Consider the following 25,666-nt stretch of genomic DNA (forward strand, 5'->3'; position numbering starts at 1 on the left):
TTGAATTAGTAACAGAGGCTTCCAACCTCTGCAGGAACATATCAAACAGTGGTCCTCCAACTTGTTTAAACCACAAACATCAGAAGTACCTGGTGTGTTCCAAACAGGGACAGCCCCTTGCCCCAGAGAAATTCTCAGAGATGTGCGGGGCGGCTCAAGCACTAGCTGTTGAGAGCCACTAAGACTGTAGTGAGATGATGCTCAGAAGTATATTCCTTAGTGTGACAGAGCCCAGACTGTTCAATGACACACAAGGGATTGCTACCTTCTAGTGAGTCACAAGTTATTTGCTACTAAGAATATTGAAAATTCATAAGTTTGTACATTAGTTTTTTGTGTAAAAATGAAGTGTATTCAAGGTTATCCTTTTAATTATGCTAGCTCTTGTTCACTGTTCACTTTCATCCCAATGCATTTTCAGATAAGGGAGTTGGTATTCCAGCAGTGCCCTGGGAAATGCATGTGGGCCACAACGAAGTCCCTCACCTCATCCCATGTCAACAGAGTGACCATGACAAGCATTGGGCAATTAGAAATTAAAATGGTGTTTTAATTTTTTGGAAAAAAAAAAAGACCCTTTGGATTTATTCCACAATCTTCATTCACTCATGAGTGTATTGGGCAGTTAAAATTATAATAGAAAGGTACTGTGGCAGAGAGAAGATTGGGAGCTCCCTGCTGTGTTGATCTAATGAGATGTCCTAAGCCAAATTTAGATAACGGATGGGAGATGGGGTTCTGTCACACAAGGACCGGATCCTGTAGTCACCTCTGAAGAGGAAATAGGGAAGGCGCAAACTATGGAATAGCTGGATTTGTAGGATACCAATGGAGATTCCATAGTTGCTTGTAGTACCCTTTTACATTTCTCCCTTTCCCTTTGAGTATGTCTCTATTAATCCCAGTGATGATGGTAGTTTGGACCTGTGTGATAGGAATTTAAAAGGACTAAAATGGAATTTAAAAGGACTAAAAGGACCTATGTGATAGGAATTTAAAAGGACTAAAATCTCCTCTCTAAAGCTTGTTATACTGACCACAGGTTTAGAGGGTAAAAGTTTTCTCTGAGTTTCCTTCATTTTCATTTACTTAGGTGTAAGAAATTCTGTGACCTAATCAAATTCCCAGGGCCTGGTCTGATGAGGTTGGCTGGTGGGAAGGAGATAGATGGTGGTGGCAGGAAGCCAGTCTGCAAAAGGTACCATGAGGAAATAATTGCACATTCCTGAGACTTGAAATGGCAGACTTTACAAAAGTCACACCAAAAAAATAGTTTTGCTTAAAAGGAATTTTATACCATTGAGTCTTCTATTGGTTATTTTTTCAATAATGAAGCTAAAGCATTTTGTCTTCTTTTTTAAATAAAATGAACCAAAAAGAGAAGATATTATGAAATTCTAATTTCAAATAACTTAAAATTTTACTCTCTGAATTAACTTTGAATTATCAATGCTTCAGAGTATTTGGGTGGACAATTTAACAAACAAACCATATACCAATGTGAAACAGATGTACAATAAAATTATCTGATCTGATTTTTATATTCGGGAAGTTAAACACTAAAGAGAAGTGAGAAAATGTAAGTTATGTAGTGAATTTGAAACACTGATAACTGGCCAAGTTCTGGCTTGATCATGTGAACTCTGAGGAATATTTTCTTTTTCTTCTTGTTTTAAACTTCCTTTGCCTATGAATGGATTACCAGTCCTTGCATGACTACCACACAGCAGTTTTGTTAGGATGACATGACAAAATTTATATGAAAGTCCTGTAGACACATACATTCTAATCTAAAACACTTAAACATTTTGAATGTACTATTTTTAAGACCAAAGAACACATTATAAAATCAAGCTTAAAACCATCTACTATGATTTATTGTTTTTGCTGTTGTAATTACAATTGTATGACGTTGACTACATGAAAATAATTTTAATTATTATACCTTTCCCTTTTTATTAGACCATTCATAAATATATTATGGGCAAAAATAAAATTGCAAAATCTGTATCAGTAACTTTTCTATAGAATAAACATTTCTTACCAAAAAAGAAAAAAGCCTACATTTTAATTTTTCCACATTGATTATTTTATCTCATTGAATATATCTGAATTAGTGTTTGATTATATTATGTTACAGCAATGAACTGGGTGTTATATGTGAAGCCAGACTGCTTATATTCAAATCTTGTCCTTTTACTTAGTAGCTAAATGATCTTGGGCAAGTAACTTAGCCTCTCTGGTACTCAATTTCCTTATGTGTAAAATGGGGATAATGATCGCATCCATCTCTTAAAATAGTGTTGTTAAAATTAGCCTTTAGGGACTTCTCTGGTGGCGCAGTGGATAAGAATCTGCCCACAAATGCAGGGGACACGGGTTGGATCCCTGGTCTGGGAGGATCCCACATGCTGCAGAGCAACTAAGTCTGTGCGCCACAACTACTGAGCCTGCGCTCTACAGCCCACGAGCCACAACTTCTGAGCCCGCATGCCACAACTACTGAAGCCCGTGTGCCTAGAGCCCATGCTCTGCAACAAGAGAAGCCACAGTAATGGGAAGCCTGAGCACCACGCGAAGAGTAGACCCTGCTCGTCGCAACTAGAGAAAGCCCATGCACAGCAACAAAGACCCAACGCAGCCAAAAAATAAATAAAATAAAATAAATTAAAAAAAATAAGGTTTTAATAAATATTACGTATCCTAACATAATATAATAAATATATGCTATGTAATTTGTATTTTGTTATAAAATATACTATATAATTATGTCATATATTATACATTAACATATAATTACATCTTTATTTTTAAATTTTATATTCATAATATATGTCTTTTCACAGGATATAGATTAGAGTTGGAAACATATTTTGCCAGCATAATTAAAATTTTTTTTTAAATATGAACTAATTGCCATTTATTCATGTCCATAAAGACTTTTGGATATCACTGGTTATCTGTACTGCTTGTAATTTGATGTAATTGTCAGCATAATTTGACATTACTATCTGGTAAGTAGACACTGATGTATAAAGCCCATGATGGTCAGTGAAGTGGAGTGTCTAAAAGCCTGCCAGACTATTAAGTTCGTAAATCTTTCCTGCTTTCCCTCCTGGAATCAGAGTGAGGAGAAGCAAGTTTGCTGATTATTTTTTAAGGGAATCATGGATACAGGCTGACTGCGTAGCAAAGAATAAATTCCAGTTTGCCAAAAGCTGATCAGTTTGATTATAAGACAAAGAGAGTCAGGAGCAATTGATTGAAGAAGAGAAGAAATCCTACAAGGAAACTTCTCTCACTGTACTCCAGTGAAGAAAAAGAAAAGTAATCTAAATTTATATCAGTGCATCCTTCACAGTGTTATCTACCAGTTTATAACCCTCACACAGTTATGTTTCAATTTTTGAATTTGTAAAATGAAGGGATAAACTAAATCACTTTCAAGATCCATCTTAAAGCTTAAAATATCATGACTCATTCTGAATGAACTACATACTTTGTTGATATATTTGAACACTTCCTTGAATTTATGTCAATTTACATTGAACTGACTTTGAAAAATACAGTTTCAAATTATTGATGTACTTCATAACTTTAGTAGTAATTGGGAAAGCTGCTACTTTTACTAGAGCTTTTATCAAATAGAACTACGTGTAAGTTCTAGCTTTGAAACAATCAGGCTACCTTGTAAATTCAGATACACCTTTCAGCTCATTATTTCAGCTTTAGCTTACAACAGTTATGGAGAACTGGCCCTTAGCAGCTTTTGAATTTGTTGATTCTCAATGGAAATGAGAAAGCTTAATTTCTGGGCAGGCTTCACTATTAATAGATGTATGGCTGTGGTTTAGTGCCAAGTGGGGTCAGGATGCCTCCGAATGGCGCCCTGTCAGTCGTTGCTCCAGCCAATGTGGGCAATGAGGGCCATTTTCCTGTCTCAGTCCTGCAAGGACTGACGAGATGGAATCTTTAGTCTGTCTCTGTGGCAAACTTTCTTGGCCAAAGCAAGTGGAAAGCAGAGGCAATTATCCAAGTATCTGAGGTAAATGTGTGTTTTTCTGACCCAAATACTTGAAAAACTACCTCAACTATTCTCTTTGATTTGACTCTGATGATCTGGACACATCTTTCTGCCTGTATAAATGAATCTCTTTTCTGGATGTCTTCACATATGCATGTGTGTGTGAGGCAGGTGGAGGTGGTAAGCTGTGTGTGTACTCGTGCATCTGTCTGGCTTTGTGTGCACATCACGTGCAACTTTTTAATCTGTTCTTCCTAATTTTATAGTGATTAAATTAATTAATTTAAAAGTCCTTTTGAATTAATTTAGGCATGCCATGCTTAAATAATAATTTTGAACATAAATCCACATTTGGTTATTAATAATAACTTGAATATAGGAATTCTTGAACACTGGGTAAATATTTATGCCAGATACCGCAGAAATCTAAATCCTGATTTAGCACCAAGAGTTCCACTAACTTTTAGCATGACAGCAGACTCACCGTCTTTTTGCTTTCACAAATAGCCAGGGTCCCTGAGTTAGCCATACAAATAGAATGCTAAATAATCCAACAGGTGGTAATTTAACCTTTTAAAATAAATGTCTTTGGCTTTATTTTTCCCACAATGTTTTAAAAACCCAACTACTATTTATTAGCATGTGCTGGACAATGGATAGGAAAACAAGAAGAGCAGAACTGCAGTCAGTCACTTTCACCATTTAGTAGCAGCAATTCTAGAACAGACTTGGTAATCGTTTGGGTACTATACCAAATTAACTGTTGAAAGTTTTAGTGTATTAAACTATTAAAATTTTAAAGCACTAACTACAGAAGTTTTAGAAATTAACTATAGATTTTATTTATTCTTACAATCTGGAAGAAGCCTAGGTTCCAAAATGATTATTATGAAATAGATGGGTAATACAAGACAAGTCTCTTTCTCTTGAAGTCTAAATTTTGTAGTATAAAGGAATGGAAATTTTCTAGATGACCTCCAGGATTAATTCTAGATTTAAAATTGTATATTCCAATTTTAACATAAATGCAGATATTTCATGTAGCTACTCTGAAGAAGTTGGAAGGAAAAAAGATGTAACTGGTGCATGATTTTCCAATAATAGGACCATTAGAACTCTTTTATCTGAGACAAAGAAAATGTTTACTTCCTATTTTTTAAGAAAGAGTACTAATTAATCTGGAACAACATCTCTAAGTAAATGGTTCAAAATTGTTTGCCTGGATAGCGAAGAGAGGTGTGCTCTGGATATGAACTCTGCTAACATAGAACATCTGGGAGTAACAAATACTCAAGAGCATTTTCTGTAGAAAAGACCATTGGCCAACCATTATGATTGTTTAAAATACAGCAGTATTATTCAGACTAAAAAGTATATTGACAGCTTCCAGCAGGTTATTTATTTGGCTATAATACCTTAACTTAGCCAACACAGGATTTAAAAGTGGGTTAGTCATCAACCAAAATGACCTCCTTAAGAAAGAATCTGGTAACCATGTCATTAGGCCAAGTACTAAAAACTTCAGGGGATTACATCAAATAAAGATGACATCTAACATATCCATTTCCATTCTGCAACTGTATTTTGGCATTAGAAATACACACACACACATTTTGGCATTCATACATACACACATGCACACACACAATATTCTAATCTAAATGAAAATCTACATAAAACTATGAATATAAGCTTTTAATATAAAAATATAAACAATACAAACTTAATTTGGAGATGCAATGATTTACACAGTTTTGTATTATCCACTGGACCTTTAGTTACACTTTTTCCTAAATGTTTCCAAATTTCACATAGCACAGGTTAGTGTTGAGAATCAGACTAAAGTCTTTTTCTTTTGTTTGTTTTTAAATCTCAGCCTTGTATTAAGAAATTTTGTTTAATATGGTATATAAGATGTAAAAGAGGGGGCAGATGTGAAAAGTATAATCATGATTGCATTTTCTGTTTTGGCAATTTTAGTGACAAACTTTATGTTCAGCCAGGTGTCAGGAAGGTCCTCCTAAAGGTCGGTAGCATTGCCAAGGATATTTATAATACAGCAGAAATGCCGTGGAAAGTAGTAAAAACAGACGTCAAAGCCTCATTTCTTGCTTTTGTGGCCTAATTTTATGGTCCATTTTTGAATGCTGTCCAAAAGTGCACTCATAAAAGAGAATTTAGATTTGGCAAGCTACATAAATGCTCCCACAGGTGCTGTCAGATAAATCCTGAAACACCTTTCCTTCTAAATGACACTTTTTTTTTTAACTGAAAAGCACTAAGTCCTCCAGAAACATCTTTTGCTAAAAACATTCATACAGGGCTGTAGATGTGCATCAAAACTTACTTGATGAAACAACCTGAAATACACTTTTGTGGGACCTATTTAGTACAACCTTTATTACAATAACAACAACAAAAAGGAAATTTGTATCGATCCTCTTGATTTGGATTTTTATATAAGAAGCCTAAAACCATTTGAAGTCTAATAGCTGGTTCTTTTTTTTTAACTAAAAATAGTTTTAAACTGTAAAGGTCTTCTAGATATTAAGCAGTTTGTAGCTGTTTGAGTTCTAAATCTCTTTGGCTATATTATATGCACCTCTGTTTTAAAGTTTTATTCTGAAATTACCTCTTTCACTAATACAATAATAATTTAAATTGATGTCAATATGTGCTCTGATAGAAAAAAAAATTAGTAAAATCTTTTATAAATTACTTGAAATGCCATATTACCAAGAAATGGCATTACAATCTCTTGTAAAGTTATCTTCATTTTTATATCAGTGCTCTAGCTGGGAAATATTTCATCATATTTTGTTTTTGTTTTTTTATTTACTTACTGTTGATACATAGATTGAGTGGTTCTTGATTAACTTTAGAGTTTTTGAAGCTATCTTATTTGGTGTGACTTAAGGCTTAAGTGTAGCTGTGCTAAAATTATATGAGGGTAAGGGAAAAAGGAGTTAACTCTTTTTCTCACCACCTGGACTACCTTCCTGCATTTCCATGCCACTCCTGTCCTTACATCAGAGCTCCCTTCCCTGACTTCTAGCCAAATATTCATAACAGTTTTTCAATTGTCTGTTGATTGACTTCTATTTGGTTTAAACAGGATGAATTGGAGGAAAAGGGGACCTTACCATCTTTTTGAAACACATTTCTAATGTAATTTACCCATTCCATAAACAAAATAATAGGACTTTCAAACTATTTTCCAAGAATTCCCTAGAACAATAATTTCCAAAAACCATTTAAAGACCACTTCATCACAAGCATCATGGGGCATTATTAAAAATACAGATTTGCCAGCCCAGGCCAGGTTTAAACACTTGGTCACTCTGGAATGCTGTAATTTGATGCCCTCCGTAATGACATTCTTTAAAAATATATCCAGTATTTATTTAAAGGGGAGACAGACATGCATAGGGAAAAAGGAGTGAAGGAGGGTTCTGGGGAAAGCAGTAGAACACACACTCTCTTCTACTGCCTTCAGTAATTCAACCCTGGTTCCAAAGCTGCAACCCCACTAGGTCCTTCCCAGGCCTGGATCCACTTCCTCAGAAGGCAGTTTGGTGGCCACCACTTGTTCAAACATTACCTCTGGGTGTGCCATACTCTTTGCCTTCTAGTAATATTATACTATTTTTGAAAAAAGAGCCCATATGTACATATTTTCTTTATATTTTCAGTGTATTTTATGTCCAGTGATTTTTTTCTTAAACTTTTTTTTGGAGATAATTATAGATTCACATGCAACTGTGAAAATTAATACAGGAAGGTCCTGCATATCCTTCACTCATTTACTCACCATAACTTTCTGTATAACTAAATACAATAACAGAACCAGAAAATTGACATCGACATAATCCATCAACCTTATAGTACAGATTTTGCTAGTTTTACATTCATTCATTTGTGTGTTTATGTGTTTGTTTAGTTCTAAGAAACTTTTAGTTTTATCACATGCGTAGACTTCTGGGACCATGACCACAGTTAAAATACAGAACAATTTCATCATGAGGATCCCCTGTTGTACACTTTCATGGCTACAGCTACTCCCCTTCCTCTAGCCTCCCTAAGCCACCATTAATCTACTCTCCATCTCTATAATTTTGTCATTACAAGAATGCTAAATAAATGGAATCATACAGTATGTAACCTTTTGAGGTTGGCTTTCTTTCACTCAGCATTAATTCCCTCGATATATATCCAAATTGCACACATCAATAGATCATTCTTCTCTTATTGCTAAGTAATAGTCCATGGTACTAATATACCACATTTTGTTTAACCACTCACCTGTTTAAGGACATTTGTTTCCAGTGTTGGGCTATCATGAATAAAACAGCTATGAACATTTGTGTATATATATTTTATGTGGACATAAGTTTTAATGTCTTTGAGATAAATGTCCAAGAGTGCAACTACTGGGTCCTGTAGTAAGCACATGTTTAGAAACAGCCATACTCTTTTCCAGGGTGGCTGTACAATTCTACATTTTCACCAGCAATGTGTGAGTGAGTGACTCTGTTGTTTTGCATCACTATTTCTTTTTTATTTTAGCCATTCTTATAGGTATGTAGTGATATATCACTGTGGCTTTAAATGTGCATTTCCCTAATGGTTAATGACATTGAACATCTTTTATGTGTTTATCTACCATTTGTATATCATCTTCAATGAAATGTCTGTTCACATCTTTTATCTTTTTTCATATTAGGTTATTTTAATTTTGAGTTTTGAGAGTTATTTATATGTTTTACATACAAACCTTTCTTGGATATATGGTTTGCAAATATTTTCTCCCAGTCTGTTGCTTGTCTTTTCATCATCTTCACAGGGACTTTCACAAAGCAAAAGTTTTAAATTTTGATGAAGTTCAGTTTATCACTTTTTCATTTTATGCATTATGCTTTTGGTGTCAAGTCTAAGAACTCTTCATCTAGCCCTAAGAGCTGAAGATTTTCACCTATACTTTATTTTTCTAAAAGTTTCATAGTTTAAAATTTACAAATAAGTCCATGATCCATTTCAAGTTAATTATGTATAAGGTCCTTTTTTTTTTTTTTGAACTGTGAATCCTCATTTGTTCTAGCACCATTTATTGCAAAGGCTAATCTTCCTCCACTGAATTAATTTTCATTTTTGTTATAAATCAGTTGAGCATATGTGTATGGGTCAATTTCTGTGTCCGTTGTTGATGCACCATGGTTCACCAGGCCAATCTTTAAGCTAGCTTTGCTAAACCCATCCCAGAGCTATTAATTTAGAAACTTCCAAGAGAGGCTTAGAATTGTGTATTTAAAATTAATTGTAGTAGTAAATCTGATGTACAGCCAAGTCTGGCACCTGCACCCAGAGGTTACACAAAGATTTTTCATGAATCTTTGCTGAAAAGGTTGGTGGAGAGGAAGTAGGGGATAGCAGGTCACCCTGTTTAATTAAATTAAATATATTGAGAAATATTTAACATTTAGGTAAAGCTGTATAAAGTAAGAAATGACCACCTAAAAACTCACCATTCAGGTTAAGAAATAAAACATTACTTATTCAGATGTAGCCTTTTGTGGGTCCCCTCCCTCCTTAACCACACTCACCTCCTCTCCTATCTCCAACCCAGAGGTAACAACTCCCCTATATTTCGTGATTATCATTTTCATGCATTCTCTATATTTGACCATATAAAATATGCACACATATTCATATACATACATACATACATACATATATATGTCAGATTTGTTGTTTTAATAGAAACTTGAAGTAAAAGCAACTATCAACTTGATCAGTGTGCAACTTATTCTTGCCAGTTCTCAAACCCAGACCACAGCATATTCTGAAGTCTAGTTTAGCTCTGTTTGCTTAGATTTGGGTATTTTTACTGTTTTCTTTGTTCATCATGCTATTTGATGTCTCAGAACTTTACTCTGGCATTATTTTCCTTCTTCCTGAAATTTACCCATTAAATATTCCTTTAGACATAAGAGTCTCTTGGGAAATAAACTCTGTTTCTGTTGGTCTAAATATAACTATTTTTCCTCATTATGAAATGATAACTTGTCTGTATATATACTTCTTGGTGGAGAGTTATTTTTCTTTCAGCACATTCCATGGTTGTATTAGTTATCTACTGCTGCATAACAAATTACCCCAGGCCTGAGTGGCTTAAAACAATAGTAAACAGTTATCTCTTTTTTTTTTTTTAACATCTTTATTGGAGTATAGTTGCTTTACAATTGTATGTTAGTTTCTGCTTTATAACAAAGTGAATCAGCTATACTTATAAACAGTTATCTCTTACAGTTTCTGTGGATTAAGAATTTTTGAGTGGCTTAGCTGAATAATTCTTGATCAGGGTCTGCCATGAAAGTTATAATCAAACTGTTGGCCAAGGCTACAGTCATCTGAAAGCTTGACTGGAAGATCTGCTCTCTAGATGACTCACTCAAATGACTGGGAAGTTGGTATTGGTTATTAATAGGAGGTCTCATTTCCTCTTCATGTGGGCTTCTCTACAAGATTGCTGAAATATCCTCATGACATGGTAGTTGGCTTCCTCCAAAATGAGAATTCCAAAAACCAAGGCAGAAGCAGCAATGTGATTTATGACAATGTTCAGCGCTGTCATTTCTGCTGGCACATACACCAACCCTAAGTGTTAGAGGGATTACACAGGGGTTGGTTTATCAGAAAGCAAGGATCACTGAGGGTCACCTTGAAGTCTGGATCCCCCAATTACCTTGTGACTTTTATTACTGCTGCTGAGTAGTTGGCCATCAGAATGCAGCTATGCAGAAATGTATTTGACTATTTGAATTGCACATTTCTCTTGATATAAAATGAATACCTTTTATATTATTAGAAATAACATTTGGAGAATGATTACAACTTTCAGACTTTTATCAGTGTTAAGCAATACTTTTTATCTACCTGTATAGCTTTTTCAACACCCTGCTATAGTGCAGGGACTTAAAATGCTATATCATATTTCTACTACGTGCACTTGCCAGATTGCTTTGCTTTAAGTTATATTTCCTATGACTAAAGGGCTTTAGAAAAAAAAAAACTTTATATTTTCACATAATACCTGCTATACCTTTTTCATATTGGTTTTTCTGTAAAAAATACAGAGTATGATGATTATTAATTACCTAAGTATGAGTGGATAAGGTTATTAATATTCTTTGACTACATCTGTAAAACTTCGTCTTCCCTGTGAGTACTGGGAGTTTGCTGCAATGTCATTATATGAAGACACTGATGCCCAGGCATTGTAACATAACCCCTATTGTAACACTAATGATAATCTTTTAATATGCAAATAATTTCAATTAAATACAAGCATAGAGTATTGCTAGAAGTGACTTAACAGCTAGTGGTCTGACTAGAAAGAACAGTGAATAGTCCCTCTCCCTGATAACTCTCACAGACAGTAGATGTTCCAGATAACAAAATATTCCTAATGGAAATACTGAACCTAAATGAACTTCCTTTAATTTAGCATTTTGTAGCCTTGGAGTTTTATTAATTTTCAATTAATCCAGAATGGGTATTAAGACAAACCATGAATATCATCTCATTTACTAATTGTTTATCTGATTGCGCAAAAGCTGACTGAAAAAAGAAGTGCAATAAATAATGGTCAATAAATATTTCTAGTAGGTAAAATGTGAAAAAAAACAAAATTTAACATGTCACTGAGACAGAGGGAAAAAGAGAACAATGAAACTATGAGATAGAATTCTGCAACTCACTAAATATTAATAAAAATGCATATGTGAATTTCACAACTTAGTAGAGAAGGTAACTCATATGTACAGATTGCTATAAAATACGTTAGAGAAAGTAATAATTGTTATGAGAGTTTAGAAGAGAGGGCTCATATTTGGGACCTCATAAAAATGACTCATGAGTTTGTTACTTCTTGAGCCAAGTCTTGAAGGATGGATAAGATTTGGGCAACAATCAATGAAAACAGCATGTAGAAGGAATGCTGTGAACCAAGGAACAGAGGTAGAAATCCTAGGGTATTTCTGCGGACTAGTTGGTCAGGAGGAATGGTGAGAGATTAAAGCTAAACAGGCCGAGGTCACCACGCCTCATGGAACTTCTTGGGCACTTAGCTAAAAGGAATGGTCTACATTCTGTAGGCAGGGAGTAAAGAGCCGATGAATGATTTTAAATAAAGTAAGGCATATTCTGAGCTGGCCTCACAGCTATATAGCAGAGGCCAGTAGCAAAGGTGTTGTATTTTCAATAAGCATGTATCCAAGCACATTCTCAATCATTTATAAGAACAAAAGCACTAGTCTGAAAATCAGTAACAAATAGAAACATGAGACATGTACAAAGCATTTTTTATTCTAAGATGATACTGGTAAATGTATAACACTTGAGGTTTTAATAAACAGCACCAGTATATTTTTTCCATAAAAAGTAAAAAAGGAAACAAAACTCTACTCAACACATGAAAAGTATTAGCAGGAACTGAGAACTTCTGGTAAGTACTAAGTTTAAAAGCACAAACATTTAGTAGGAGGTATGTGGTGTAAGTTGCTAAAAAAATACGTAGTTCGTAAAACAAACAAGATCAGTTCTGTTTACTACTTGGCTGGCATAAATCAGGCATGGGTGAAGAACTGTTCTCAAGGATCGAGACTCTAAATATATAAGAATTCGTACCAGAGTTACCAGAAGATTATACATATTTATGTAAGTCATATAGCTTTGGTTTTGTGATTCCAAAATGTTGAAACTCTTACCTCGCACAACAAGGTCAGCTGAGGCTGAAGAATTGTCCACAATTGTCTGAGCGGTGCACGTGTACCTCCCAGCGTGTTTTAGCTGGGCATTTCGGATGAGCAGTTCCCCATTGGAATCCAGCTGTCGGCAAAAACAGCAGTCATTCAAATCAGTACATTTTTTTCACCAATTAAATGGTATTTAGGATATGAGAGGTACATTTTCCCCTAACAAAATGAACACCTGTTCGAGATGTGCTAACTGTCTGTGTGTTCTTAGGTTACTTAAACTCTGGGCTTTGGTATCCCAAGTGAAAAATAGAGTGAATTACCTAAGGTCATTTTTAGCTTTAATGTCTTTAGTATTCTATTATTTATATAATCAGAGGGCATTTTGAGAGAAAACACAGGATGAAACTATTTCATTGATGTCTTTTAAAAAGAAATGTGAAGGTCCAAAAATCTTGATGCTCAATATCAATGAAGATACATAAATGCTGTATGGCTAGGGAGAATTATTAATTTGGTTATGTAAAACCAATCTAAACAACTAATTTCAAGACGTGCCACAGTTCATTTTACAAAGATACTAAAAGTGTGCAGAAACTGTCAAAATGGACAATTCTACTAACATGTTCTGTTTTGGCCAAATATAACCTCCTTGTGGGCAAGGATTTTTGTCTTGTTCACTGCTCTATTCCCAGTGCTTAGAATAGTGTTTAACATATGTTTTTTTTAAGGAGGCTTGAGGGAATTTTGCTTGTGAATGATAAGGCACCATCCCAATGCAATTTCTAAAAATAGCTAATATTTATAGAATGCCTCCTCTATACAGATCCTAGGATTCTCTTCTGAAAACACTCCTATGAGATAGGTCCTATTTTGTCCATTTTACTAAAGATAAAAGTGAGACTTAGAGTAGCCAAGTAATTTAACTATGGTTACTTGGTTTGCTTGGCTGGAGGAGCATAACATAGTCCATGCTCATTATCTCCAAAATACTCTCTTAAGAGAAAAATTTGGAAAACTCGATTTTTAAATAGACATTTGGTTTCCCTGAGAAACAAAAATATTGATTTACTATTGCAATTATAGATATCCAGATAGATTAAAGTGAAAAACTAATGATTAGGTTAATATTTCACATAATAGATGAAGGTATTGTTTCTGTTATATGACAGACCTGCAAATTTTAATTATTTAATGACAATATATGGAATAAATGCTCTGCTTCACCATTGGTTCTGCTGGTGGCCCCTTCACATATTAAATTCCCTGCTGGTCTTGGAAAGTATTTGGGTTGCAATCCTTGCTTGATTAATAAGATTAATTAAAAATAATAGCTAGTTATCATCTGAACAGATTGATTCAATTGGTTGTAATAGAATACTATCTCCATATAAAGAACTGGTCAGTGGCCACACACCTTGTTCCTTGGTTTCAGTAATTAAAATCTCTGAAAAATGAAACTAGGGGTCATACAATTTAATGTTAGTTGGGGTCTTCCTGTCCCTTGAGGTCTAAGATTGGGTAAAAATCCAGTTTCCAAGATTTCTTCAAATTCCTAAGGTAGGGGAATTCTTTCCTTCTGTTCTCTTGACCAAGGAGCTCCAGACCAACCTTTTCTCTATTTTGCCATGAAACCTACTAGCATGAAGTATTGCCTAGTAAAGTAGGTGTACTAAAGAGTTAAAGGTCATGGAATTGGTTGTATCCCACAAAGTAGGGCAATTATCATCCACTGTATATTTCTATTTTTAAAAGTCCTGCTGGTCATAATTTTACTAAGGATTTCTCAGTGACCTTCACCTGTCTCTGTTCCCTATCATCTTGTTGGCACTCACTCTCACTCCCATATCTTACCTCTCTCTGCTCTTCTCTTCTTTCCCTTGGAAACAAACAACTATTCTTCTTTCCTCATGTTAAGCTGCTTAATTATTGGATCGTTGCTTGGATTCTGACAATACTTCTTCCTCAAACCCTTACTTTCTGTTTTTAGCTTTTGCCGTTTCTTTACCTCTTACCCCTCAGTCCATTTTAATCTGGTTTCCAACTCTTCAACTCATTTTACTTGACTTCTAATAGCATTTGACCTTTCTTCCCCAAACACCCAACTTTTCTAGTCATCTGTGACAGCACATTTTCCAGAAAGTTTGAGAAAATTCTTAACCTCTCATCTTCTTCAACTTCTTTATAATTCCAAAATAAATTATTGAATTTATCCCTTCCTTTTCTTCAACACTTCCTCTGTCCTTGTCCAAGCTACCAACATCTTTCACTGAACTACTATGTCTTATTTGGTCATGACCCTCACCCCTGTCCCATCTATTCTTTTCTCTACTTAGCACTCAGGGTGACCTTTAAAAAATGCAAATTAGATCAAATCATCCCTTTCTATAAAAACAAACTAAAACCTTTAAAAATGTTCCACTTCTTGGAATAAAAGCCGTAAGTGTTATGATAGTCAACTTGGCTCCATTCTCTAAATTCTGTCCAATATTCCAGCTCAACTAGTGCCACCATTGCACTTACACTCTGCTCTCCAGAAGAACATTCCCTTTTTAAGACCTTAAATGTATCTTGTTATCTCCTATCTCTGGTTCTCCAAGGTGTTTCCTTTCCTGGAATTTGATCTCTTCATACCCCACCATCTTACCACCTTCATCTAAATAACATTTACCCTCCCCCACCAATATCAGTTCAAATCATTTCCTTAAGCAAGTCTTTCTGTTTTCTGTTGTTACATTTTGCCATAGCACATTTTACTTAATGTGATATTATATATATCATTTACAATAAAATATTTTTGCAATTATATGATTAAAGTTGGTTTCCCTGAAGGACTGTAAATTTTATGAGAGGAGGAAACATGCCTGATTTCTTCAGCATTGTATCCCTGTGTTACATGTGTACAGCTGTATGTGCTGTATCCCTAAGACCAGCACAGTCCCAGGGATATAACAACACCAAATATACATTGTTTGAGTGAATTTTTCAGCATGCTTTTAAGACTTCTGGCATCTGCTCTTAAGATAATACATGTTTACTTCTTTTCAGGTACAAGCAGAGTTAGGATAGCAAGTTCATATAGCCCATCACAATGGCAGAATTTTGTAAGCACATAATGAGACATTTTGATGTCAGGATGAAGTACACACTCTTGTCACCTCTTTTCCCACTTCCTGTGCCCCAGAAACTTACATTTTACCATGTGTTCTCTTTCCTGCAGACCTTTGTACATATCACTTGCATTGCCTGGATTCTCCCATCTCCCACTTCTATCACTTGGTTAACTTCAAGTCGTGGTTTAGATGCCCCTTTCTTCTCTAGAATCCAAAGTCCTGGTTAGGGGATTGCCCCTTGCATATTTTCATTTTAACTATCCCTTTCTATTCTAATTATTTAGTTGTTCATTTCTTCTACTAGACTGTAATTCTTTGAGGAAGGGACTAGGTCTTATTTATTATTACATACAAATTATGTATTGTGATATCTGACATACAGGAGGAATTCAACAAATAAATATTGCATAAATGAATTAAAATACCTATTATCTAAAATGTTTTTTATTAAATTCTTTTAGTAATTTCATATGATTTTTCAGGTAAGATAATGATAATATTATAAGATAAAATAGCTGAATTGAGAACAATTATTGCTATCCATATACCCAAGTTCAGCTATCAATTAATAATATATTTCAAATTATTTGTAAACAATTTCATGAGTAAATATAAACGTTTTAGGAATAATATGTAAATTTATAGAGAAAAGAATGCAGTTGACATATAAGAAAATGGATACCTCTAAGTTTTTCAACCACCCATATTTGTTGTAAAGAATTAGGCCTTTACAAATTCAAAATTTGTAATACAAATCACAAATTTACAGAGCGATCTGCCCTTTCTGTCAGCTTCTGGAAGGTAACCTGTAGTATTCTTTCTTTGCCTGGGCATCTTGGGTCATACTGAATAGTTCTAACCATGTGATTTAGGGTGGAAGTTAGACACACCTGTATAGTTTTAGAGTAGGGGCTGACCATGCCAAAAAGACTAACATTGTGGCTTAGGGTAGGGGCTTTGGGTCATGTGTTATCAATTAACCTAGATATTGAGATTAACCATTTGGGCAATCAATCAGTCAATCAATGCCTACATGATTAAGCCCTGGTTAAATCTCTATATATCAAAGCTCAGGAAAGCATCCCTGGTTGGCAATACTCTGTGCCTACTGCCACAGACCATAGCTGGTAGAGTAATGCATCCTGACTCCATGGGGAGAGAACAATGGAAGCTCTATGTTTGGTACGTCTCCTGGGCTCTGCCCCATGCATTTCTTCCCTTCGTTGCTTTTAATCTGCATGCTATTTGGGTAATAAATTGTAACCATGAGCATAATAGCTTTCAGGGAATTCTGTGAGTTCCCTCTAGCACAAGGAAACTGAGGCTGGTTTTGGCAACTCCTGGAACTTGCAGTTGGTTTCAGAACTGAAGATGGTCTTGAGGACTCTGCCTGACTTTGTAGTTGACCAATTCTACATATCATACTAAATAGAATTCACCTAAGGGGGGAGGGGTAAAGAAATATTATTTTATTACCTATAGCTATCTTTTTAAAAATATTTAAAGTAAGAAGAGAGTAAAGTTGTGTATATGGGGAAGGTAATAATAAAAGAGTTTTTCTTGAGCCATTGTAGGTGCTAACTGACATATTTCTGAGACAATTTCTAGTGAGAAAAAATAAAATAATATAAAATAATTACCATAAAATAAAATAATTTAAACACTATATTAATAAAACAGACTGCTTTAATGTGCTTTAACATCCTTAAAGTTCAATACATCATAGTACTGAACTTTGACATTAAATATTCATTAATGGAAAGATATTAAAAAATATTTTTAAACTATCATGACACAAGATAATAGCTATATTTGAGAAAGAATAATGTTTGCATAAAATTAAAAACACTTAGCTCTATTGCATGCTTTTATTATGTTAACTCACTACTTGGGTTGCTCCATGTATCCAAATGAAAGATAATCCTGTTGCTAAACTTCCACTATTTCAATGAACCATGGGATTAGATTGGAATTTAAAAAATAAAATACTTCAGAAATTAAAATTTAAAAAAAATTCAACCTTAAAAAAAAAATTCAACCTTATAATAAAAAAATGAAAGCAGGAAAATAATATAAAAATAATTTGCGACACCATAATTACCCTTTGTAAAATATTTGAATGCTGTACACCTAATAATCTTCTTTAATGAAATTGCTATAATTTTCCCCAAAATCTCAGTTTGAAACACAGTGCTGTTTTCATATTCACTTATTTAATCCTGAGAGGAATAATGTTGTTATGCTTTTCATACTTTTCACATGTAATGAAAAACACAAACTATTTTGTCTTAAAATATCATATTAAAGTTATACTTACTGAATCTTCATAATAAACTCCTTAAAAACTTTTAATTAAACTATTCTAAAAGTTTAATGCTAAACTCATTTTAAAAGTTAGGCTTGTTTTAAACATTAGGACTTAGGTAGGTAATGATAGGCCGATTTGCATAACGCAGTTATAAGCGACTTTAACATTTATTCTCATTCGATCTATATTTGGTGAAGGTGTGGCACTGAAACACCTCAAAAGGAAAATAAAGAAAAAATATGCTATATCATTTCCAATTGAGTTGTGTATGTATAAAAGCTTTGCTGACGTTTTTATAAATGGCACTAGCCCTTTCCATACCTCAGGAGAAGTTGAGGTTCTCAGTGGTCGACAGAACGCTTACAAAGCAAGTAAAGATCATGGCTCTCAGCACATTCTAGCCACAAATTAGATACGAATGCTCTCTCTATTTTCACTAAAAACCACAGCTTGGCTGAATTACAAAATGCTTCCCTTCATATGAGGAGAGTTGAATCACATACTGGAAATTGTGATAGCACAGCTCAGGGATGTTCCAAAGTGTATATGTGGTTTACCACTTAGAAACTTCCCAAGTTTAAATCAAAAGACTTCCAAAATATAAATGCCTATTCCTTCCTTTCCACTCCCCCATGAACTAACTTTGAAAAATCAGTCCTGCAGTATAAATGAGTCTGAATTACTAAGTTGTATTAACAAATTCAGTTAATCATAATGAACAAAGAAATATGCCATAAAGTATATACAAGGTCTAGATAAAGCTTAGAGGTCATAATGGCTCTATAAAAACATCTCTTTTGTTCCATTGAAGTTCAGAATGAAGAGACAAATATGGAAGACTGGAGGAAAGCATAGCCTTTAAAGAGAATACTCTAGAAACCTGTAAGCAAAAATTATTAAATATGTATGATACATGCTATATCCATGAAAAATAAACATCTTTCTTTTTTACTTTTGGCTTCCCAGGTTAAAGAAAGAATAAATGTAGCAAATTCATCAGATGCAACTGCAAACTTTAACACCACCATCACCAACACACGAGCAAAAAAAAAAAAAAAAAAAAAGTAAGGGTTTTATAGGTGCCAGGGGCTATTATAAATACTTTACATGTGCAAATTCACTTATAACAACAACCCTGGGAAAGGGGTACTATTCTTAACTGTATTTTAGAGATGAGGACACAATAATACTGTAACTACAACCACCACTACTGCTACCACTGTTGGCATTAATAGGATACTACTACTGCTGCTATTAATATCATTATTAAGATTGCTACTACAACTTCTGCTATTGTTACTGCCATTGCTGTAGCTACCATGAACTCCTACTAATACCTGATCTAGCTTATTAAATGCCCTTAAGATGCCTTGCAATGTGCTAGCTACTTTACATATATGTTTCCTATTTAATTTTTTATAAGACTCAGGGAGATATGTTTAATCTTTCCATTTTACAGATAAGGAATTTTAGATTTTAAGTTAAGCTACTGGTAGAAGGCTCAATAGTTAACCTGTTTTCCCCAAGTTAAGCTGTTGCCAAAGTAGTGCTTCATGGATCAAACAATTGAACTTAGATTCACAGTTTGGTAGGTAAAAGTGGATATTTTCTCATAACAGGAAAAATACAATATGTTATATTTTCTTTCTTTAATTTTTAACCTATTTAAATGCTCAAACATAAGAAAATAGAAAGAATAGTACAATGGCCACCCATATACTAACCAATTAGATTCAACAGTTGTAAACTTCTTGCCATATTCACTTTATCTAATTATCTAGCTGTCTATCTATTGTTGAATCCTTAAAGAACAAATTACTGATACCATCGTAATTCATTCGTCAAAATATTAAATTGAATCTCCAAAACGGTAAAACCATTCTCTTAAATAATCACAGACACACAATCACACACAACATAATTAACATTAATTTCCTAATATGATCTAATATTCAAGTTAGTGTTATTTTAAGTAATGCATCAGCATTAAGTTTGCCTGAATGTAAAAAAAATTTAAAAAGACATAACTTACAAAATCTTATGAAAATAAGTATTATCATTACAAATATACATCCTTAAATATATTAGGGAAATAGTTTAGGATAATTACTGAGAGGTCACCCCGTACTTACTTGATCCATGGAGACGTTGAATATCCCTGAATCTGGCTATTTTGATGGCTGAAGAGTTCAATTTTGATCAATCGGACCATTTTAAATTAAAACTCATAAGGAAGGAAATTTTCTTTTCGATGTCTACTAAGCATTTTAAATGATGGACAAAACCATCAAAGCCTTGGGTTTAGAACCCATATTTTTGAGTTGAAAGAAAACTTGAACACTGTTTAATTTATATGGTTTTTAAATTGGTTTCCATTAGCCTTAGGGTTCTGAAGACCTTCATGGATCACTTGGTAGAAAGAAGGGATCAGAATGGGATGTGTTTTGGGACAGGAAGATGTGAGATGCCCTATAGTTAAGGCTTTGGTCTCCTACACATGCTCACAAACATGGGTACAATTTTTTCAGTCAGACCAACTTTACCTTCATCTTTGATATTTATTGGGGTTCTAATTTAAATTTTCTTTGCAAAAAGAATTCTGCTGCTAAAAACCTTCTGTTGCTGTTTTTCAAAACTTCTGGTGTGGCCCAACTTCCTCATATGACAGATGAGAAGCCTGAGGCACAGATTGACTGTTTTGCCCAAGATCATATAACTTGTCAAGGGCAAAACAACAACAAAATTCCAGATCTTTAGATAATGTTCTGTTTTAAAAACTAGTTTTTTAAAAAATTAGTTAGTTTTTTGGGAATATGAGAGCTAATGACAAAATAGTATATTTCTAATGTGATATAGTAAATAAAACATCAAAATTGACAATGTAAAATTATAAAATAAAATTCCTAAGACACCAAAAGTTTATATGTTTATTTCCCCTCCTTTTTATTTTATATACACACTGTATTTTGCAAGCATAAAGAGCCAGAATAATTATTCCAGTGATGATTAAGTATGCAAGGAGTTCTATGTAAAACAAATGGGACTTTAATTTTGAATGAATTTTTAGAAATTTCTCCAAACCAGTACATTTCTGAAGAAAAAAGACTTGCTGCTATATGTGCTTAATTCCAAATATTTAACCTTATCTTTGACAAATGCTTCCTAAAGTCTAGACTCTGGGATTCTGCTAGAGAATAACTTTAGCTGGCATGATCTCTGCCCTGGAAGTGTGATGATCTAGAAAATAGCAAAATAAAATAGAATAGTTAGGTGTAAGTCAAGTCTTATTAGGGTAATGAAAGGGAGGTAGAGAAAGTTCAGACAGAATGAGGGATGATAGAATTCTCTCTTTTCCAGTTAATTACCCTTAGTAGAGAAACAATTTGGGCACAGGTAGCCTGCCTTTGTGGGTTTTGTGTGGACCACAGAACTATGTCAGGGGACATTTCACATATTTCTTTCTCTCTCCCAAAATTTAAAGAGTCTTGAATTCGCGAAACACATGCAGTCTATCCTCTACTTCTGATAATATTTTGAAAAATGCTTTATCTATCCTCTTATAATTTCTTTTTTTGTCTTCAGCACTCTCATTTGCTCAAAATAATATAACTTCTCTTTGTTTCCAACATACTATGCTTAAAACTTTTCAGTCCCTTTTTTCTTAAGTCTTTTTAAAAAAAATCTCCCTTGAGAACAGCATTTCTCAATCTTGACCCTATGGATAATTTGGACCAGTTAATTCTCTGTCGTGGAGGACTGTCCTCAGCATTATGGGATATTTAGCAGCACCCGTGCTAGACAGGTGCCCGTAATACACCACTTGCCTGCAGTTGTGATAAACAAAAATGTCTCCAAATATGACCAAATTTCCCTAGGGAGAAAAATTGTTCCTGGTTTAGAATAACCATTTTAGGGCTTACATCATCTCACTGTGCCCTCTTGGTTTTCTGCTATTTCTTCAGCTCTAATTTGATTCTTGTCTTAGTCTGGATTATGGCCTAACACTCCTTTTCTGCTGTAACCTGTTGCCCCATAACTCTGGACAATCTTTACCTTCTTGTTCAATAATGACAGAGAGCCAATGAAATTGAAAAAACAAAAAAAAATGACTTCTGTTTATTACTGCTTCTCTTTCTCTCTTTTTGCATGCACAGAAGCAAAACATCTGTTCAAATTCTGTTCTTCTAGTATGAGATACATGTTTCAGATTTAAACACATTTCTGTGACATGTTCAGTAGAATTAATATTTTCTTTCAGCCTTAGGGTAAGAAATCTGTCTACTTTGGTTTTGAATGCTGTCTATACAGTCAGAACAAATGCATGTCCACACACCTGCAAACACACACACATAACCTATCTCTCTAAAGGAGATCACTAAGAACTGCCTAGAGTTTTATAGTTAGGCAATCTGAAACTCTGTAGACTCGACTTACAATGTGATGCAAAGGTTTCTAATCGTGTAGGGAGAATAAAGTAATTTGGATAACTTTGAACATAAAATGTTCATTAAACAAGATTATAGAATAAGTTAGGAGTTGAACTGCTGTTCAACTGCTGTCTTATAGTGTTTCAGATAATGGGAGGGAGGTTATTTAAATAGATATAGACATGAGTACCAGTCAATGGATTAGAAACAAGTGGTGAAGACCACAGGGTCTACAATCAAACCACCTTGGTTTCAAATCCTCTGTCTGCCACCAGTAAGTTGTATGACTTTAGACAAGTTACTTAACGTTTCAAATCTTGTTTCCCCACCTCAGAAATTGAGAAAAAAATCACAGTAATATGTGCTCCATAGAGGACTGCTATGAAGATCACCTGAGAAATACATGAAAAGCATTTAATCCAATGCTGGCTAAACAGCAAGCACTCAGTAAAATGTTGACTATTATTACCTCTCCATTGCCCTCAGCAAGGAAATACCTAGAATCTTTTGTCTCAAACTAGGTATCCAGTAGAGCAAGCAGTGCAAAATATCAATCATGAAAAATGAGATCTATAACCAGAAAAAAACTATCTGGCAAAAGCTTCTGGAATTTTCGATGTAGAATGATTGCTCTATTATGAAAAGTATTAGTAATAACCTGCCAGATCTTGTGCCAAGAACTTTATAGGCATTCTTTCATTGAATTCTCACAAAAATATTATGAAGTAACCAGTATTGCAAACCCAATGAAGTAAGCTGAATGAAATAAGTGAATTACTAATAAAAGTTTACAGAGGGGGAAATTTGAAACTTAGAGAGGCTTAATCACTGACTCTAGATTAAGCTTAATGGAGCCTAGAGCTCTGGTTGTGGCAAAGCCTCTGAACAATTCATATGATATTTATGAATTCAAAGCAGGTATGTAAAATCTTCTAACTGAACTTTAATTTTAACATTTATTTGTAAACAGAAAAAAAGGTATTATAGCAGCAATACCAGAATTAGAAAGTTTAAGAAACTCAACGTGGTTAACTAAAATAATGGCTCTGACAGGGAGAACTGTCAAATAGTTGAAGGAAAATGACTCAAAGTGGGTGTCAAAAGTTAGATAGCTCCTGAAAAAAAATTTCTGCAGATCAGGTACCACCATGAGAAAGGAATAAAATGATATATTACAAATACATATTTTTTGGTAGATAGTCTTACATCCTTTATAGAACAAAAGGGATTATAAATTAAATTGGTAAGTAAAATGACTCCGCTTTTGTATTTACTCTAAACGAGTAAGTAGCTATTGAACTGGAAAATCAAAATAGAAATCATTTTATATTTGGACTTGAAAAATATAGGTATTTGCCATATAAATTTGACAGAATAAAAGAATGCCAGATAAACTACTTATAAGCTTATTGTATCAAAGCTCCAAAGTTATGAAATTTGTAATTCATATATATATGTATATATACATATATATACTTAACATCAACGCATAAATTCAAGTTCAAATGAAACATTTACTGACCCTAGTTACATAATGATGTAACACTCAGTGAATATTTATTGAATAGTGAAAGAATAAATAACATGACAGGTAAATTAGATATTTAACTTCTTAATATTTTTTCTATAATCGGTATTGTTTACTTACAACTTTAAAATTAATAGCTACATTTTAAAACTAATTAATTCAAAAGAGTTTTACATAAAGTAGGATCATAAATGTAATAGAAATGTTATTTATATATTTAACTTTTATAGGTCACTATAAATTCTTAAAAGAAATGCACATCTTCAAAAATATATAGTTACTTTTTTCCTGATAATTATATTAATATAATTGGAAAAAGTATAAAGAAAAAAATTTAAATCACACATCTTAGATATAATTAATTTGATATAGATATATTAGATATATTATAATTATATATATATGATAGATATATTATAATTTGTTTAATTTCATAAAGCTTCAAGTTCCAAGTAGGTCAGGCTGTGAAATTTGAAACCTTAGGCACGGTTGCCACATGGTGGTCAAGATCAAGAATAGCAAGCTAAACTCACAGCATGCTTGATTATTAAATATAATGTATTATTGAAGCCAAACTTGAAAATAAAAACTTAGGTTCTTAAAATTAAAAGTGTAAATTTTTATGTCTATATTCTTCATGAATTAGAGTTTCTGATATTAATTTTTAGCAATTAAAATTATTAAAACATGATGGTGACAATGACATCAGTTTTGTTAACTGTGATAGCTACCAAGTCATTTATATTTAAATTTTAAACTCATAGGATAGCTCTGATTTATTTTGGATCAGAATCTGTGCTTGTCTTTTGTTCCTACAAAAAGTGTAAAGAGTTTTTTGTTATTATGTGTAACACAGGCAAAATTATTTAAGTCAATACATTTTTAAGGAATTTCACATGTTCTGATTCCTTCCACTGCCAATCACCTTGGTTTCTCCAATGTTTGATCCATAATTTTCAAGATAACCCTTTCAAAAAGAATTTTGTCTCAATCCACAGTTGTCATGTTGTCGGTCCACAATTCTTTTAGTTGGGCTTCTTTGATCTCCAGTGGAATATGGACACACTTCAAAATTCCCCACCTGTAATCTTTGGGATCCAATTTCCTCAAGCAATTTACTTTAGGACCATGTTTAGGGTCAAAGGAGATGGATCTGCCTGGCACTGAATTTTAGACACCCTCTAAACATGCATTAAGTTCAAACCATATTTACTCTTAAGCTATCACACCTTAGAACAGTACAGATCATTGGGATATGCCAATACCCAAGATAAAAAGTTTGACTGTTAGGTTTTTCATAGTTTATTAGCAGCTATCTTGAAGTTCTTTCCCACAAATCTAACACGTAGTTCTCTCAGTAAAGGAAACCACACGGTTACTCTGTGAGGCATTTCCAACAATGTAGGTCTGCAGAAAAAGTCCCATTGGGATAGACCTCAACAGTGCCTGTGTTCGTCTTATTCACTGTTTTATACACCCTAGTGCCTATCACTATTCCTGCTGTGGTATGGGT

The 25,666-nt window shown here is 33.8% G+C and overlaps 1 protein-coding gene and 1 non-coding gene across 5 annotated transcripts in view; both read right to left on the bottom strand.

The window, feature by feature from the left end:
* The window catches only part of CNTN1 (contactin 1), a 376,722-nt gene that overhangs the window by 94,431 nt on the left and 256,625 nt on the right, over window positions 1-25,666 (bottom strand). For all 4 annotated transcript variants that reach the window (XM_019934617.3, XM_073788827.1, XM_073788825.1 and 1 more), the window contains one exon: window positions 12,790-12,910. In XM_019934617.3, coding sequence (XP_019790176.1) covers window positions 12,790-12,910 — 121 coding nt within the window. The remainder of the gene's footprint in view (window positions 1-12,789; window positions 12,911-25,666) is intronic.
* Window positions 25,464-25,594, bottom strand: LOC117314364 (small nucleolar RNA SNORA18). Its single transcript, XR_004529111.1, has one exon. It is a non-coding gene; the product is annotated as a small nucleolar RNA SNORA18 (small nucleolar RNA).

This window comes from Tursiops truncatus, chromosome 11 (assembly GCF_011762595.2).
Source record: "Tursiops truncatus isolate mTurTru1 chromosome 11, mTurTru1.mat.Y, whole genome shotgun sequence".
Lineage (NCBI taxonomy): Eukaryota > Metazoa > Chordata > Mammalia > Artiodactyla > Delphinidae > Tursiops > Tursiops truncatus.